The following is a 17,460-nucleotide window of genomic DNA, read 5'->3' on the forward strand; positions in this document are numbered from 1 at the left end:
TGTTGTATGGAAACCAATTCGACAATAAACTTCATATATTGGAAAAAAAAAAAAAAAAAAAGACAATAGCAGGACAAGTAGGCCTAGAGAGAAGCCAGTCCATACTGGAACAGGTTGGAGGGCTCAAGCACTTAACATATTTAACATACCAAGAGCAGATTTACACAACTCTGAAAAAGTTTGGGGCTTAAGTAACAAGCAAATCAACTCTTACTGAAACAATACTGACTCCTAGGACTTGTAGATCAGATCATTATCTTGGACTATGATAAAACTACCACAATATATTACTCATGAGATTCTGCTCAATCAGATAATTGATAAACTTCCTTATATGTTATTTATTCTGGCCCCTAATTTATAGAAATAAAATTTCATTTCCTCTACAGAAGTAACAATCACATTTACCTTAAAAACTCCATACCATGAATGATGTATTCTTGCGGGGAAAAAAACCAAACCTGAACATAATCTAACTATAGATCTCACCACCAGTTTATAGAAAATACAGGGGACGGAAAAGCATGTTAAACATCCAGAAATGTAATTAGCCAAATCCAAAATGTTAAATATTCTATAGAATAAATGAAAGGAAAAAAAGGAGGAGGATTGAAAGACTTTAAGAGAGAGATCAACTAAATGCACTGTAAGGACTGTGTTGGATCCAGATTTGAACAAATCAACTGTAAAAACAAATGAGATGATCAGAAAAACTTGAACACTAACTGAAAATTAGAAGATTTTAAGAAATTATCACTAACTTTTCTTATTATGAATATGGTATCATGATTATGATTTAAAAACTAAAGTTCTTATTGCTTAGAGAAGCATACTTAATATTTAAGTATAAAATGCTGTTATCTAAGATCTGCTTGAAAATAATCCAGCAGGGAAGGGCTACATGGTTAACAAGATGTTAAATGATGAAGCTGAGTAATAGGTATATGAGATTTCATTATGTTATTCTCTCTACTATTTTGTGTGTTCCCAATTTTTTAACAGTTTTAAAGATTCAATGCATCTTACCACTGGGTAGTCGAAGAGAAGACCACACATCCTGAGCTCCCCAGTCTGGAGTGAGTGGAGGACAGTTGATCACTGGGTATGCAGTGTTACCAGACATCACTGGTCCTAAACCATTGCTTCTGCCTGCCACTGCCACAAATACAGTAGGAATGCCATCCCCTAGGGAAATTACACACATGTAATTGAAAGGAGGTTTTAAGATAGGTGAAAACAAAATGTCTATGTGCCTTAACTCCTTCAGTTCCTTTATTAGCAGTCTCCACAAAAAGCAAAATAAGACACTATTATTACACATACATTCAAAATATATATTTCACTCTGCTACCTATTATATCTCAAGTAACAAAACAGGGAGAGCGGTTTGGCCATCTTTGAGATATATAGTATAAAGGGAGTACTAGAGTGTGTGAGGGAATAGCTCAAAGGCCCCTTCTACTATGGCTGCTTAGGCTCACTGGAACAAAGAATGACATTACGCCAACTAGGGTCTATCCTGGTATCCTTCAACCAACAGGGTATAGGAAGACCTCATTAACAGAGACTAGAGGTTCAGGGGCACATGAGTAAAGGCAGACAGATTCAGTAATATAGTACCCAAATATTTAAGTCTCTTCAATATACTTTCTAACATATCCCTTCAACATTTCATTCTCTGATAAATTTATAAGTTATTCCTTTGTTTCTTAACACAGATTCCTAACCTGAAATCTAAAAATTTTATGTATTTACATTTTTCTGGATAAAGAGTTCAGGCTTTCATTAGCTTAACAAACAGGTCTAGAAACTATCCCAGTCCCCCGGCCCCCAAAACTTAGTAACTATGCTCCTATAACAACTACCTTGAGAAAGTATACTCAAATCAACATTTTTCCCAGTTTAGAAACATTTGGTCAGGTGTATGAGACTCCATTATTTTAGATCAATACTATCACATCAAGCCATTTCTTTTACATACTAAATTCTAAAATTATTCCTTGGGGCACCTGGGTGGCTCAGTCGGTTAAGTATCCGACTCCTGGTTTTAGCTCACGATTTGTGAGATTGAGCCTTGTGTCGGGCTCCACGCTGACTGTGCAGAATCTGCTTGGGATTCTCTCTCTCCCCCTCTCTTTGCCCCTCCCCTGCCCACTCTGTCTCTCTCAAAAATAAATAAATAAACTTAAAAAAATAAAAAAAAAAATAACAAAAATTAAAAAATTAAAATTCTTCCTTAATTTTATGTTTAACCGCCTGAAAGGCTGTCCATTAAAAATACTTGAGAGGCTCTGCTACTTCAACTTCAGTCCTCCCAAAATCGATATGGGGCCTATTTTCTGTTGGAGCATATCAGAAACAATACTTGAGGGGCTTCTTATTAAAGACCTAACTTTTATTTTCCTTCCATATTGCATTTTCTTTTTTCGAGGAGGAGGCTCTACTCCTTTATTTACTTATTTTTAACATTTAAAAAATAACTGAACGTTGTTGGCACACAGTGTTGCATTAGTTTTAGGTGTGCCCATGTTGCATTTTCAAATCTTTCTCCTTGAGCCATTCTTTTTTAAGTGCCTTCTTTGGAAGTGCATATCATGAAAGCCTAGATTACCATATTTTTCTCCTTGGATACATGGCATAGCTCTTCTTCAGCATTATTAGTCTAAGCATAAAATTTTTAGCAAAATCAGGAGAACTTCCTGAAATGCTCTAGTTGTATGAATTTACCTTCATACTCTGCTTTAATTCTCAGAGTTTCATCTGGTCCTTTATGGGCAGATGTTACCCGAAGTTCACATGGAATGCCAAATTTTCCACAAGCCGCCTTGATTTTTTCACAGTGACTCAGATCCGAAGTTGAGCCCATTAATACTACAACTCTGCACTGACTTTCTGATTTCAGAAGCAACTAGAAAAGAAAAACACGGACATGCAAAATAAAGATGGCAAAAATGGATAAATATAGAGATGAATACCATAAGAATAGTCAGTTTACAGAGCTATAGTAAAATTACAACTGGACGGAATATTTTCTTTCCTAATAGACCGAATTCAAATCAGAGACAAACAGGACAAAATGATAGAGGATTTCTTTTCCAAAATAAACTCTATATATAAAGAAAAGTGGTCTTCATACTTAAGACCTAAAGAATAACATTTAAGAAAATTTTTTTTAATGTTTATTTTTGACAGAGAGATGGATAGAGTGGGAGCAGGGGAGGGTCAGAGAGAGAGGGAGACACAAAATATGAAGCAGGTTCCAGGCTCTGAGCTGTCAGCACAGAGCCCAACGTGGGGCTCAAACTCACAAACTGCGAGATCATTCCTGAGCCGAAGTCCACTGCTCAACCAACTGAGCCACCCAGGCGCCCCTAAAGAGTAACATTTTTAATGAGATAAATTACATCTACTATTATAATACAAAGCAAGGATAAATACTGAACCCTTCTAATTAATACTCAGGAAGCTGTAATATAAAATATTTCATCCTGGGGTGCCTGGGTAGCTCAGTCAGTTAAGCATCCAACTTCAGCTCATGTCATGATCTCTTGGTTCATGGGTTTGAGCCCTGTGTCAGGCTCTGTGCTGACAGCTCAGTGCCTGCTGTGGATTCTCCGTCTGTCTCTCCCTCTCTCTGCCCCTTGCTCACTTGCTCTAAGATAAATAAACATTAAAAATATAATAAAATACTTCATCCTAAGATTTTTCATATATTCAGTTTAATGGAGATTTTAAGGCATAATCAGCCAATCTAGTTTCTAGACCTGTTTGTTAAGCTAATAATTTATAATCTATAAAAAAGATATAAATCTTTTTTCAGTTGGTTGCTTAGAACTCAAAATGCAAATGTTTCCATGGACATGATGTACTTAAAAGTAGCTATGACTGTTGGATAACCACAAATCACAATTTCCATGTAATTATAATAATAACACCATAAATCTTAAAGTGACATTTTAATGTCAGATTGAGTTCTAATTCTGAAATCTGCTTATGGAACTCATGCTAACGGAACACTGAGGAGCAGTGGAGAGGGGTGGGTGGGAAATATAAGAGGCAGGGAGGAGACAAGGATTCTAGTATTTCCCAAAAGAATTTGGGAGTGTACTGGCCAGTTTTACAGCAAGGGGTTTTAGTATGTCACTGAGAAGAGTCTGGTGTACATTTCTTAAAGGTGCTCCTTGTTTTAAAACCACTGGAGAAAAGAAAGTAACTACAGATTCTCACTTTTATTTTCCTTTTTGAAGCAAGATTTTCTTAAAGAAAAACACAGTACAGTATGACTTTACTATAAAAGTTTTACCTCTACTCTTTCTGCAACCCACTCAAAATTTTTCTTTACCATCTGGAGCCCTTCAGGAGTTACTTCTTTGAGGTCACGATATGACTAGAAAATAGGGTAGAAAGTTTAGAATACAAATATTCTATTAGTAATATTTTTACTAACTAAAATTATTTGATTTTTGCGTTTTGGGTAGATTACGAAGAGCCTGAACAACAAGGAATGTATCTGAAAATGTATGGGTCTATAAATTCATTTCTTGAATTAAAATAGAGAAAGTTTAGATAGTGAAGTATACTTGTATTTTCATTTTATTTCATTAAGTGCTTTGTACACTAGCAACTTTAGGCATCTGCCCTTATTTTGTTTTTCGTAAGACAGAGCAGAAATGTAACCTGGTAAGATCCAGAACACTTGGGACAGAGTTCCAGATCTGCCACTTATAATTATGACAACATCTATCATCATCTCAGTACCTTAGTTTTCAATTAGCCAAACAAGAATATACTTGCCCTGTGTGACAGTCATAATAAATGAGAAATCTGCTTTGTAAATGTAAACTATTTCTATTATAATTTTTTTTTCAGGGTACAAGAAATTTAAGACTTATTTATCCTTAAACATAAATAGCAGTTAACTCAGGCTCTTAACACAGGGAGTAATAATTGCCTTTTCTTTCCTTCCACTTTCCTGTTCACCTCTATCCCAGCCTGATCTTGCAAAGGATAAAAAACCCCTGAAGCATTACCTGTTTGTCTTTCTGTTGGCTTCGGTCTCCTGATGGCCAGAGTCTCCAGGAATCATTATCAATAACATCAGCAAGAACAATTTCTTTGGTGGTTACATCAACACCAAATTCAATCTAGAAAAAGCATATCACCAAAGAAAAGTTTTCAAAACTCTACAGCTAAAGGCATTTCTCAGTTACAATCTTTACTCTCAAACCTCCATTTTATTTGTACCTTCATGTCAACCAGTGTACAATTCTGGGGCAACCAAGATTTCTCCAGTATTTCAAAAATAGCCTGTGTAGCATGACTCATGATATCCACTTCAGTTTGGTCTATAACAAGTCCAGCAAAGCAAAATTTTGCAGCAATTAGCTGTTCTTCAGACCACTGTGGATCATTATTGGCATCATCCTGAAAACAGAGTAAAGGAATACAATTAAATATAAAAATTTTAACCTTTTGAGATAAACTGAAGTCTTTTTTTACTTGACCAAGAATTCCTCAGAATTATTTTTCTCTAAATACTTAACTTTTGGTTAAAATAACCCTTTAATTCACAATAATTATCTTTTTTTTTTTTAAGTTTATTTTGAGACCGAGCACAAGTCGGGGAGAGGTAGAGAGAAAGAATCCTATGCAGACTCCGTGCCATCGGTACACAGCCCCACATAGGCCTGATCTCTCGTGGCCTGATCACGACCTGAGCTGAAATCAAGAGTCCGATGCTTAACTGACTGAGCCACCCAGGCACCCCAACAATTATTTTTGATTTCTCTATTTTTATTTTTTTGTAAAAAAAAAAAGTCTCAAAGTTATTATTTTTTTTAAATGTTTATTGGGGTGTCTGGGTAATTCAGTCTGTTAAGCATCTGACTTCGGCTCAAGTCATAATCTCTACACCCAACATAGGGCTTGAACTCATGATCCTGAGACCAAGAGCTGCATGCTCTATCAGATGAATCAGGCAGGTACTGCTCCTAACCTCATTTTTGATAAGAATTTATAGAAGACTACAAGTCTTTAGGGTTATTATTTGATAATTCAAGAGACTTAATATAAAGACATTAGTAAAAAAAAAAAAAAAAAAAGATTTTCATTTTATTCTAAGTAGTGTCCCAATTTCACATGAAATTTTTCTTTAAAAATTTTTTTTTTAATTTTATTTATTTATTTTGGGGAGAGAGAGACAGAGCCCAAGCAAGGGAGGGGCAGAGAAGGAGACACAGAATCTGAAGCAGGCTCCAGGCTCTGAGCTGTCAGCACAGAGCCTCATGCTGGGCTCAAACCCACAAACCGTGAGATCATGACCTGAGCCGAAGTCAGATGCTTAACCGACTGAGCCACCCAGGTGCCCCTCACATGAAATTTTTCTTTTATGAATTTTTGATTTGTATTATAACCATAATATAAACATTTTAAGGTACGCAGTTCACTGATTATACTTGATCTGGGCCAAAAGGCTGAGAGGAGATTTTAGTTGACTGTTTAAAAATGTTACACTGACATTACTTCTGACGTTGGAACTATGCTTAACAGCATAAACAAAGATGGAAAGAGAAAAGCAGTCAATAAAGAAAACAAATACAAATTTATAACCACTGATTCCTACATTTTTATTATGTTTTCACTTGTAATAGACATTGGTAATAGCTTTTTCTGTATTTTAATATAAAAAAATCCCTTGTATTAGCCTTTACTTCAAACTCTTCAAAAAATTTTAAGTTTCTGAATTGTTAACTTTTCTTCCTAGTAACTACTAGTTTTAATTTATTCATTTTGGTAGTGATCTTGAACCAAAGTTAAGATTAAGTAGAGTTTCAGAAATGTTTTCTTTTAAAAATCTGAATTATCACTGATAACAAAAATGTACATTATTGACATATATTTCTGTAATGACAGCTGCAATATCAAAAGTTTTAATAATGTTTAAACCTTTTGATTTTGAAATTTTAAGTTTGTTGCTATGTTATAGTAAAGCACAGAAATATAAAATAATTACCTTGAAAAACATCTCCACTTTAGGTGGGTAAAACTTATATCCTTCCTTGACACCAGGATTTCTTTTGAGAAAAGAACCCGTTGCTATTCTTCTGCAAACCCATTCAATTGGAATCATTTCACACTTAGGTGCAATGAAAGCTGTCTCCCCACATTTTCTGGTGAAAGCAGTTTTGATACCTATATATTGATAAAAAGTTTTTTTAAAAAGCATTAAAACTGTGTTTAAAAAGGTACATCTGAGGCATAATAAAACTGTTAACACACAACAAAATGAAACAAAAACTATCTAGCCAAATGCGTTATCCTTAAATGTAATTAAAAAAAATTTTTTTAATGTTTATTTATTTTTGAGAGAGAGAGACAGAGTGCAAGCAGGGAAGGGCACAGAGAGGGAGACACAGAATCTGAGGCAGGCTCCAAGCTCTGAGCCATCACCACAGAGCCTGGCACAGGGCCTGAACCCATGAACCATGAGATCATGACCCAAGCAGAAGTTAGACGTCCAACTGAGCCACCTAGGCACCCCCCCTTTATATGTCTTTTTTTTTTTTTTAAGTGGAAGTAGGAAAACAAAATTATTAACATGGCTTTCTTAATGCTTATCAAAATATTTAGCATATTTCATTTTAATGTTGCATGGCAAAGCATATAGTGGATCAGAAGATCTGGGTCTCAGAGTCTTTACCATTCATTCATTCAGACATTCAAGAAATACTGAGTAACTCCTCTGCTACTGCTTACCTAACTTTGCACTAGGCATATGACTCATCTAAGTAGTACTAATTATCTTTAAATCAGATTTGGTGATAAGATTCTCATATTTGATAGACCAGTATTATATGGGCCTTATAAAATATCAAACTACAGGGCGCCTGGGTAGCTCAGTCGGTTAAGCATCTGACTTCGTCTCAAGTCTGATTTCCTGGTTCGCAAGTTTGAGCCCCACATCGGGCCCTGTGCCGACAGCTCAGAGCCTGGAGCCTGCTTCAGATTCTGTGTCTCCCTCTCTCTCTGTCCCTCCCCTGCTTCACTCTCTTTCTCTCTCTCTCAAAAATAATAAAAATTAAAAAAGAATTTTTTTAAAAAATCAATCCACTTATCACAAGCAGATATAGCCCTACATTCTGGATAGCCCTTTTCTCTTAAAATTTGAAGGAAATAATCCCTGAAAAAAGTCTCCAATAGGTAGCAGCAGGAACTGCAGCCAATGTGGCCAGGAGGAAAGAAAACATTTGTTCTTCCTTTCCCTTCTCTTTTACTCAAATGTTAGTGGAAAACTAAGATAAAGAGCTAACTTGTGATGGGAGCTATTTTATTTGGGGGTCTTGCAAAATAACCTAATACTAGTTACAATTTTTATGAATCATATGATCGATCAACTCCACTTTTAGGTATTCCAGGTACTAACACTGGCAGCCTGAAGATGAGCATTATTATGTTAACCTATACAGGTTTCCAGGAAATGTTTTACTCATGTTAATGCTACAGTATTACTTTGTGCTACCACGTAATAACACTTCTAGAAAAGGCAGTATTGAAAAGAATTGAAAGCAGGGACTCAAACTGATACTTGTACACCAAAGTTCACAATAGCCAATCATCAACAAATTAATAAATAACCAAAATGTACAATATACATATAATGAATTATCGTTCAGTCATTTTAAAAAGAAACAAAACTCTGATACATGCTACAACATGAATAAACCTTGAAAACATTATGCTAAGTGAAATAAAAGTATTGTATAATTCCGCCTACATGAGGTACCTAAAAAACGCAAATTCATAATCAGAAAGTAGAATAGAGATTACCAGGAGCTGGGAAGGGAGAATGGAGAGTTTTGTTTAATGGGTCATAGTTTCCATCTAAGATGGTAAAAAAGTTCTGAAAATGGGAAACTGTAAACGTACTTAATGTTATAGAATTTACATTTTTAAATAGTTAAAATGAGGGGTGTCTGGCTGGCTTAGTCAGTAGAGCATGTAACTCTTGATCTCAGGGTTGTGAGTTCAAGCCCCATGTTGGCTGTAGAGATTACTTAAAAATAAAATTTTAAAAATGGTTAAAATGATAAATTTTATTGTGTATCTTTTACCACAATTTTTTAAAAATATTTTTTAAAATTTATTTTTAAAATTTAAAAATATTTTTTAAATATTTATTTTTGAGAGACAGAGAGAGACAAACAGAGTGCAAGCAGGGGAGGGGCAGAGAGAGAGGTAGACACAGTATCCGAAGCAGGCTCCAAGCTGTCAGCAGGAAGCCGGTCCGGGGCTTGAACTCACAAACCACGAGATCATGACCTGAGCCAAAGTCTGAGGCTTAACCAACTGAGCCACCCAGGTGCCCCTTAATTTTTTAATTAAGCTCTATGCCCAACATGAGGCCTATACTCATGACCCTCAGATCAAGAGTACATGTTCTACTAACTGAGCCAGCCACTCCACCACAATTTAATTTTAAAAAGTAGCAAGACCTGCTTTAGGTCAGGCATCATAAATCCGTTTTCATTTGTTTAATCCTCATAATACCTGAGAAGGTAGATAATAGGGGCAAACATTCAACAAAATAGATAAGGATAGAAGCATAGTAATCATGTTAGCTAGTACGAGATAAAGTAGGGTTTCCAATCAACACTTTCAACTCTGTGTGGCTACCCAATTAACCACTATGCTATACTGCCTCTCCTAGAAGTGTTATTACATCACAGCACAAGGGAATACTATAGCATTAACATGAATTGAAGCAGCTGCTGGAAACCTGCATGGGTTTAACACAATAATGTTCATCTTCAGACTGTAATGTTAGTACCTCTAATCCCAATCTAATCCTCTAAAATCAATTTTTTCTCATCAGAAAAAGATAAAAAAAATTTTGATCACATATATATCTATATACATACATATGTATATCCATACATGAAAGGAATCAACATTTATGGAAGTCTTGCACTGTGCCAAGTGTTCTATGTGTTATCTCATTTAACCATACATAAAATTTTTCAGGTAGGTGTTATTATGTTTATAAAAATTTTCAGGTAGGTATCATTGCATTTTACAATGAAAGAAACAGAAGCTCAAAGAAGTTAAGTAATTTGACAAGCTAGGTCATGGTGCTAATCAGTAATGGTGCCTGGAACAGTTTCAAAACCTGTACTGTTTTCTCTGTATTCCCTCTGTGCTTGACCAGTACAATTTGATTGTAACAGAATTGTAGTATGCTACATGAACAGGAACTCTGGGAAAGAATAACAGTGTAATGGTCATTTTAACCTTTAAAGAATGATTGGGCTCATGCTCATGGATAGGCAGATGATTTAAGTCAATCCTTAACTTGAGGCAGTAACTACATGCCTAGCTTCAAGAATTTTTCCTTTTTAGATCTGTTAATCATTAGTCATATTTGTGTCTACCAAGCTTGAAAGACCAGTGTCCGCATCTATCCTTTAAACATAATCGTTACTTTCTTCAGAGGAAAACCCTTCCTCACATTTAAGAGAACTGAAAGAACAGAATCAATTTACGGCAAGACTCTTAGAAAAAAAAAATTTTTCAAAAAAAAAAAATTCAGTTTAGATGATGATTGCTCTAATACACATCATCTCAGCAAATTTCATGACTGCATGCAATGAGAAAAAGAACTCCTACCATGTAGCAAATGTCACTTCATACTCTGAATTACTGTGTCTGACAACTAATCAGTCCACATTATCTCTGGGGCCACCCATGTATTAAGGCTGTCCAGCTTCTTGTCTGTGGTTTAGCAACTGTAGGATTCATACCCATGACTACTAACACACCTAAATGTAATTACGGTAGGTTTCTGTGTGAGAACCGAGACTTAAAAGATTAAGTTTTGATTTTTAAGTATTGAGACCAAACCCACACATTTTATAACTCAGGTGTAGTATGTAGAATATTATTTCCATGGAGAAATATTACTTGTATCTATTATTTGTACAGTATTTTATAGTTCGCTTATGATTGACAATGAGAAAACTAGAATCCTAATTTACTAATTGTCATTTGGTACCCTTCCCACTCTAATTTCTAGAAAAACCTTAATTAGAACATAACCTTGCTTATAAAGAAAATAATTAAAACAATTTTTAATGTGTTTATTATTTAAAAATTGTTTTAATGTCTGTTTATTTTTGAGAGCACGCACATGCGCGAGCAGGGGAGGGACAGAGAGCAAGGGAGACACGGAATCCAAAGCAGGTTCCTGGCTCTGAGCTGTCAGCACAGAGCCCATTGTGAGGCTTGAACTCACGAACCGTGAGCTCATGACCTGAGCCCAAGTCAGATGCTTAACTGACTGAGCCACCCAGGCACCCCTAATGTATGTATTTTTGAGAGAGACAAAGCATGAGCAGGAGAGGGGCAGAGAGAGAGGGAGACACAGAATCTGAAGCAGGCTCCAGGCTCTGAGCAATCAGCACAGAGCCTGATGTGGGACTCAAACTCACAGACAATGAGATCATAACCTGAGCTGAAGTCGGATGCTTAACCGACTGATCCACCCAAGTGCCCCTGAAAGCAATTTTAAATAGACCACTAGGGGTCAACTAAACATACCATTTATTTAACTGTCAGTGAGTAAAAATTAGATAAAACAACAGAATTCCTAATCTATCCTCTAAAACAAATCTAAGAATTTTTTAAAACTAAAGTTTTCCTTAATTTCACAGTATATAAAACCTGAAAAATATCTTTCAACATTTCCTGTGAACCAAGTAAGTTTTAGTTAAGTATGCCAAACACAGTGATTTAAATGTAATTGTTGGAGTACTTCATTTAGGGTAACAAACTTTCCCTTTAAAAATGCAAGGCTTGGGGCGCCTGGGTGGCACAGTCGGTTGAGCGTCCGACTTCAGCCAGGTCACGATCTCGCGGTCCGTGAGTTCGAGCCCCGCGTCGGGCTCTGGGCTGATGGCTCAGAGCCTGGAGCCTGTTTCCGATTCTGTGTCTCCCTCTCTCTCTCTGCCCCTCCCCCGTTCATGCTCTGTCTCTCTCTGTCCCAAAAATAAATAAACGTTGAAAAAAAAAAAAAAATGCAAGGCTTTCAAAGTCAAAACTGGGAAAATCCTGGACAAAGAGAGACAACGTGGTCACCTTAACTTACTTTTTGTTAAGCCCCAGAAAGCACACTGAATACTCCCTTCCTGAATAAGCAAATAAAAACTTGGGCCTGTACTTACCTTGTTATTTGAGAGCATTTATATATATATAAATATATATACATGCAATTCTGTAGCTATGTATAATTACTACGGATACGTAGGTGCTATATTTTTTTTTTAATGTTTATTTATTTATTTTGAGAGAGGTGGAGGGAGAGAGAGAATCCCAAATAGGCTCTGCACTGACAGCAGCAAGCCCGAAGTGGGGCCCTAACTCACACTGAGCCACCCAGGACCCCTGATTTTAGAATTTTTATTTTAAGCCTTCCTTGACTGGTGGTTTCTCAGTGACTGAGCAGGTTTTTATACAGAGCATCAAACTAATTTTAGGTTCCTTTTGCAGTACAGATTAAGTGATCCATTTTTAACCTCCCAAGTTATCTCATTCTCCTATACATATTAACGTTTTAAAAAGTTGCTTAATACTATAAATTGTTAACAATAAAAAAATTAGCTGCTGGGGTGCCTGCATGGCTTAGTTAAGCGTCCGACTCTTGATTTCAAATCTGCTTTGGATCCTCTGTCCCCCTCTCTCTGTCCCTCCTCCGCTTGCATGCTCTCTCAAAAACAAACAAACATTAAAAAAAAAAATCCTAAAATCGTATTACTTAGGAAATCTGAGTGGTCCTTTAAGTTTCTAATAACACACTCACTTTCAATGTATAGAAGGATTTATGGTATGGAGACAAATTACGTTGTCAATTAAGTTAGTTCCACGCTAACTTAAAAACATTCAACAGAAAATGATGAAAGAGACAAAACTATTCAAGAGCCCATTCTGTACAGACAGAACTGATTTAACTTGAATTACCTTGTTATTTTGTGGAAGGTAGGTATATCTATCTTGACTAAAAACAAAGTTATTAAATCCCTTTGGATTTAGAAAGATTAAGAGAAATTATAAACATGCTATGATAAGAGAAGAGGATTCAGTAGGCAGAGAGGGACAGATTAGGGCCTTAAGTCCCTTGGCAGGGAAAAACACGTTTTGGAACAAAGCTGGGAGTGTCTGACCACAGCAAGTCCCCTCAGGCATAAGGTTCCTCTTAAGAATGCAACATACTCCACCTACTCCCCCTCAGGTTTCCCCTCCAGATTTTGACAAAAGACCTAAATAAGGCCATAGACCACTCCTCATACAATGGAAAGAGCCAATCAGATATGGACAACCCAGAACCTAGAACTAGCAAGCCAATAAGACTACAGTCTGAGAAAGGACAAGGGGGAAGGCAAAGGGGAGGGCTGACCAGATCCTTATTAAAAAAAAAAAAAAGAAAAAAAAAGGACCCGAGCCTAGAGTCCTCAAGCATTCACTTTCAAATGTTCCTTCTCAGTAATGAGAGCTTTCCTACTATTCTTACTTTCTTATACTCTAATAAACTTCTGCCCACTGCTCATTTTGTGTCCACCTCTTCATTCTTTGAAGCAGGGAGACAACGAATCCTGGGTATTGTGGTAAAAAATCCTGCAATACCTTAAAGATATTGAGGGTTCGGTTCCAGACCACAATAAAGCAATTACTACAATAAAACAAATCAAAATGGATTTTTTGGTTTCCCATGCATATACAAGTTATATTTTATACTATACTGTGGTCTATTAAGTATGCAATATCACGATGTCTAAAAAACTGTACATACCTTAGTTAAAAAATACTTTATTGTTGGGGCGCCTGGGTGGCTTAGTCAGTTGAGTATCCAACCCTAGATTTCAGCTTAGGTCATGATCTCACAGTTTGAGTTTGGGCCCCGCATCTACACTGTTAGCGCAGAGCCTGCTTGGGATTCTCTCTCTCTCTGAAAATAAATAAAATGCTTACTGGAAGCTCTAAGAAATGAAAGGGCAACTGGGAAGTAAAAGGAGACAAAACTATTAAATTATAAAGTTAGAACTAGGGTAGTAAAAAACTAAGCTTTTATTTTATAGGTAAGGAACTGGAGGGTTCAAAGATTGAGTGATCCCAGGTAATGAAGCCTTTTACACTTGAGGGAAAGAGCTCAAAAATTTTTTTAAGTTCATTTATTTAAGTAATCTCCACACCCAACGTGGGACTTGAACTCATGACCCTGAGATCAAGAGTCATACATTTTTCTGTCTGAGCCAGCCAGGAGCCCCAGAAGAGCTCAAATCTTTTATTAACAGAGGTTTCCTACACTACAGACAAATCAGCTGTTAACTGAATCCCTGCAGAAAAGCCCATTATCTTAATTCCCCTTTCTTTACTCCAAGTGCCCTCCATAGAAAGTTCTGATCTTAATTTCATCCTTTTGAATAGATGTCTCTATAGAAAATAGGCTTCTTTCAGTTTTAAAGTAGGAGGTAACCTTGGAGATCTTTGATCTAGTTTAAATTCCTCACTTGGGACAGGGTGAGAAGGTGTGGCAATCTTCAAATACTTTTCAGGGCTTTCAAGTGGAAAAGGGATTTGAAATTCTGTCTTATCTCCAAGGTGCAGAGCAAAGAGTAAATGCCCAGAATTGCAAGTACCAAATTTCAACTCTCCAATTACAACTACCTAACATCAGAATAGGCCTCCCTCATAGAGAAGTCTCTCCTAGGAAGATGTCCTAGGAGAGAAAAGTTACATAAAATATATGTGTGCCAGAGAAAGACCACAGCAAACTGTTAAGATTCCTTAACTAAATGGCATTACTAATTCCAAGTTCAGTAAAGTGTTATAGTGAAATTTAAGAGTTCCTGGTTTGATTTAACTTAAAGCTTAGCTTGTGAGACATCCCCCAAAACATGCTGTTAACCCAAATAATGTCAACTCCCGATGAAAGAGATCAGAGTGTGCCCTGTGTGTATGTGCACACTCAAAAGGAAGGAGATTGTGCAGGGAGGCACCTACCTGTTTTCCTGTAACAACTGAAAAATATACCTGGTAGTCAACAAGCTATTAATCCAAATAATGTCATTTCCCCCATGAAAAGGACCAGGATGTGTGTGTGAGAGAGAGTATGAAAGTGGAGGCTATTGGGAGAGCCACTTACCTGCTTCTTGTAACAACTGAAAAATACAACTGGTAGTTTTATTTGAGATTGCAGCTTTTCCTTCCAGGTGATTCTTTCTGGCTGCATTTCCTGCTGTAATCTGGTCCTTGGACTGAAGGAGGACTTTTCCTGGACTATCTAGCAATTCATAGACTTCTTTTGTTTTACCCTCATAGAGTTTTTTACCAATATTCAGCACTGTGGAAATAAAATGGAAACATCAGATTTCAGGGAAAAATTTCCTAATTGAAGACTGAATTATCTAGAATGATGAATCAGGGAACATACAAAGTGGTTAATAATTTTAATAAAAATTCATTCACCTGCACAGAACCTTATACCCTACAAAGTATTTTCACAGGTATCATATTTGATTCACACAATTTTGTGAAAAATTAGAACTATGTAAATAATTACAATTGACCCTTGAACAATGTGGGGTTTAGGGTTGAAAATCTGCATATAACTTTTACTCCCCCAAATCTTAACTAATAGTTTACTGCTGATCAGAAGATCAACGTTATCTGTTAAGCGGTAATGTTAAATGCTTGGGTAACGCGTTTTGTCCGTTATGTGTATCTTATACCATATTCTTACAATCAAACTAGAGAAAATAAAAAAATTTTTTTTAAGTTTTTTATTTATTTTGAGAGAGACAGAGCACAAGCAGGGGAGGGGCAGACAGAGAGGGGGAGAGAGAATCTCAAGCAGGCTACAGCCTCAGAGCTTTCTGTAGCAGGCAAAATGGCAAAGTTCAGCCAGAAGGGTTTCCTGATGTTTAGTTAATGTGTAAGGAGAGGCACCCCCCACCCACTGAAGTTAGCCCATTTCCAAGAGCCTCTATTTTTTTTTTTTAGTTCACAAGCATGTGCATGAATATGGGAGAGGCAGAGAGACAGGGGTAGAGAGAATCCCAAGCAGGTTCCACACTGACAGCATACAGCCTGATTCTGGGCTTGATCTCACAAACTGTGAGATCATGACCCGAGCAGAAATTAAGAGTTGTACGCTTAACTGATTGAACCACCCAGGTGGTTATTTCTTAATCTTTCTTCCCTATCCCCCACTGTTAATCCTTTCTCCACACTAAGATGTAGGAAATTGTGAGGAAGTGAGTACAAGAGACTCTAATTTTGATGCAGGTCACAGACCTAAAAAAAGTAGACTCTGGTCATTAGAAAGAATGATTTAGATGAAGATCAGAGGTAACAGAAGTTTAAGGACTTAAAATTTCCAAGGGAAGAAATCACCCTCACATTCCCAGAACAAGGACTCATTCTTAGTATTGGCATTTTTTAGTGTCTGTGCGCCAGGTACACTAGGGATATACCAGTAAACAAGAGAGAGTTCTTGTTCTCATGAGACCTGAGCCTGAGGGAAGCTGAAATTAAACAGGACATCATAACAAGTATGATGTAAGAAACAGACTATAGGATCACAGGTTCACAGCAGGCCCACCTAACCTAGTCTAGACATCAGAGAAGAAAGGCTGGAACAAAGTGAGGATTAGGTTGCGATCAGAGGAAGGATAAACACTTAGCCAGAAGAGGAAAAGGGGTAGGTAGTGACGGTGACCATGGGGTAAAACAGTACATGGCAGAACTTCAATATGGTTGGAACACTGTGTGTGCATGCACTGCTATAGGGTAGGGGAAGGAGGGCAGCAGCTGAGAGTAAAAAAGAATGGCAGGAGATAAGACAAGGAAGAATTGGGCAGGGGTAAGATCACCAGCTAGCAGAGGTAACCATTAAACCAGTTACAATTCAGTTTAATAGTTGCCACTGCAGGGTACCTAATCTAGAGGATGAATCCCCACCCTATCATAATGTCCTGACTCACTGACAAGGTTTAAAAGGCTCCTCAAGATAGAGCCTCAGCTTAGTGCTCCAACTTCACATTTCTTGATTCCCTTCCCAGAACTCTAACTTCCATGAATGAATTTCTATATCCCACTCACAGGCTTTTGACATGTTCTCTCTTGGCCCAAACATAGTTTCCTTCCCTTGCATTTCACTATTCATTCTTTAGGCCTCATACATCATGTTGATAATGTGTATATTTTATCCTAAGAACAACCATGTGGCTTTTAAACACTTCAGCAAAATGACAGATTCCTATATTAGAAAGATTATGGCTGCTGCGTGGAAAATGAAATGAGGAAGGGGTGGATGGAAGAAAACTAAAGACTGAAAGACTAGTTAGGATGCTCTTGCAGCAATACAGCCCAAGAAATGTCCTGGTCTAAGGAAAAAGCAGTGGTTGAAAGGCT

The 17,460-nt window shown here is 36.9% G+C and overlaps 1 protein-coding gene across 6 annotated transcripts in view; it reads right to left on the bottom strand.

The window, feature by feature from the left end:
• The window catches only part of PAICS (phosphoribosylaminoimidazole carboxylase and phosphoribosylaminoimidazolesuccinocarboxamide synthase), a 50,005-nt gene that overhangs the window by 7,855 nt on the left and 24,690 nt on the right, over positions 1-17,460 (bottom strand). For all 6 annotated transcript variants that reach the window (XR_007151427.1, XM_047855001.1, XM_047854997.1 and 3 more), the window contains 7 exons: positions 15,191-15,388; positions 7,013-7,191; positions 5,245-5,424; positions 5,031-5,144; positions 4,304-4,387; positions 2,728-2,908; positions 1,027-1,185 (listed from right to left, as the gene is read on the bottom strand). Coding sequence is in view for 5 of the 6 variants with exons in the window: in XM_047855001.1 (XP_047710957.1) it covers positions 1,027-1,185; positions 2,728-2,908; positions 4,304-4,387; positions 5,031-5,144; positions 5,245-5,424; positions 7,013-7,191; positions 15,191-15,388 (1,095 nt within the window). In the remaining variant the exon portion in view is untranslated. The remainder of the gene's footprint in view (positions 1-1,026; positions 1,186-2,727; positions 2,909-4,303; positions 4,388-5,030; positions 5,145-5,244; positions 5,425-7,012; positions 7,192-15,190; positions 15,389-17,460) is intronic.

This window comes from Prionailurus viverrinus, chromosome B1 (assembly GCF_022837055.1).
Source record: "Prionailurus viverrinus isolate Anna chromosome B1, UM_Priviv_1.0, whole genome shotgun sequence".
Lineage (NCBI taxonomy): Eukaryota > Metazoa > Chordata > Mammalia > Carnivora > Felidae > Prionailurus > Prionailurus viverrinus.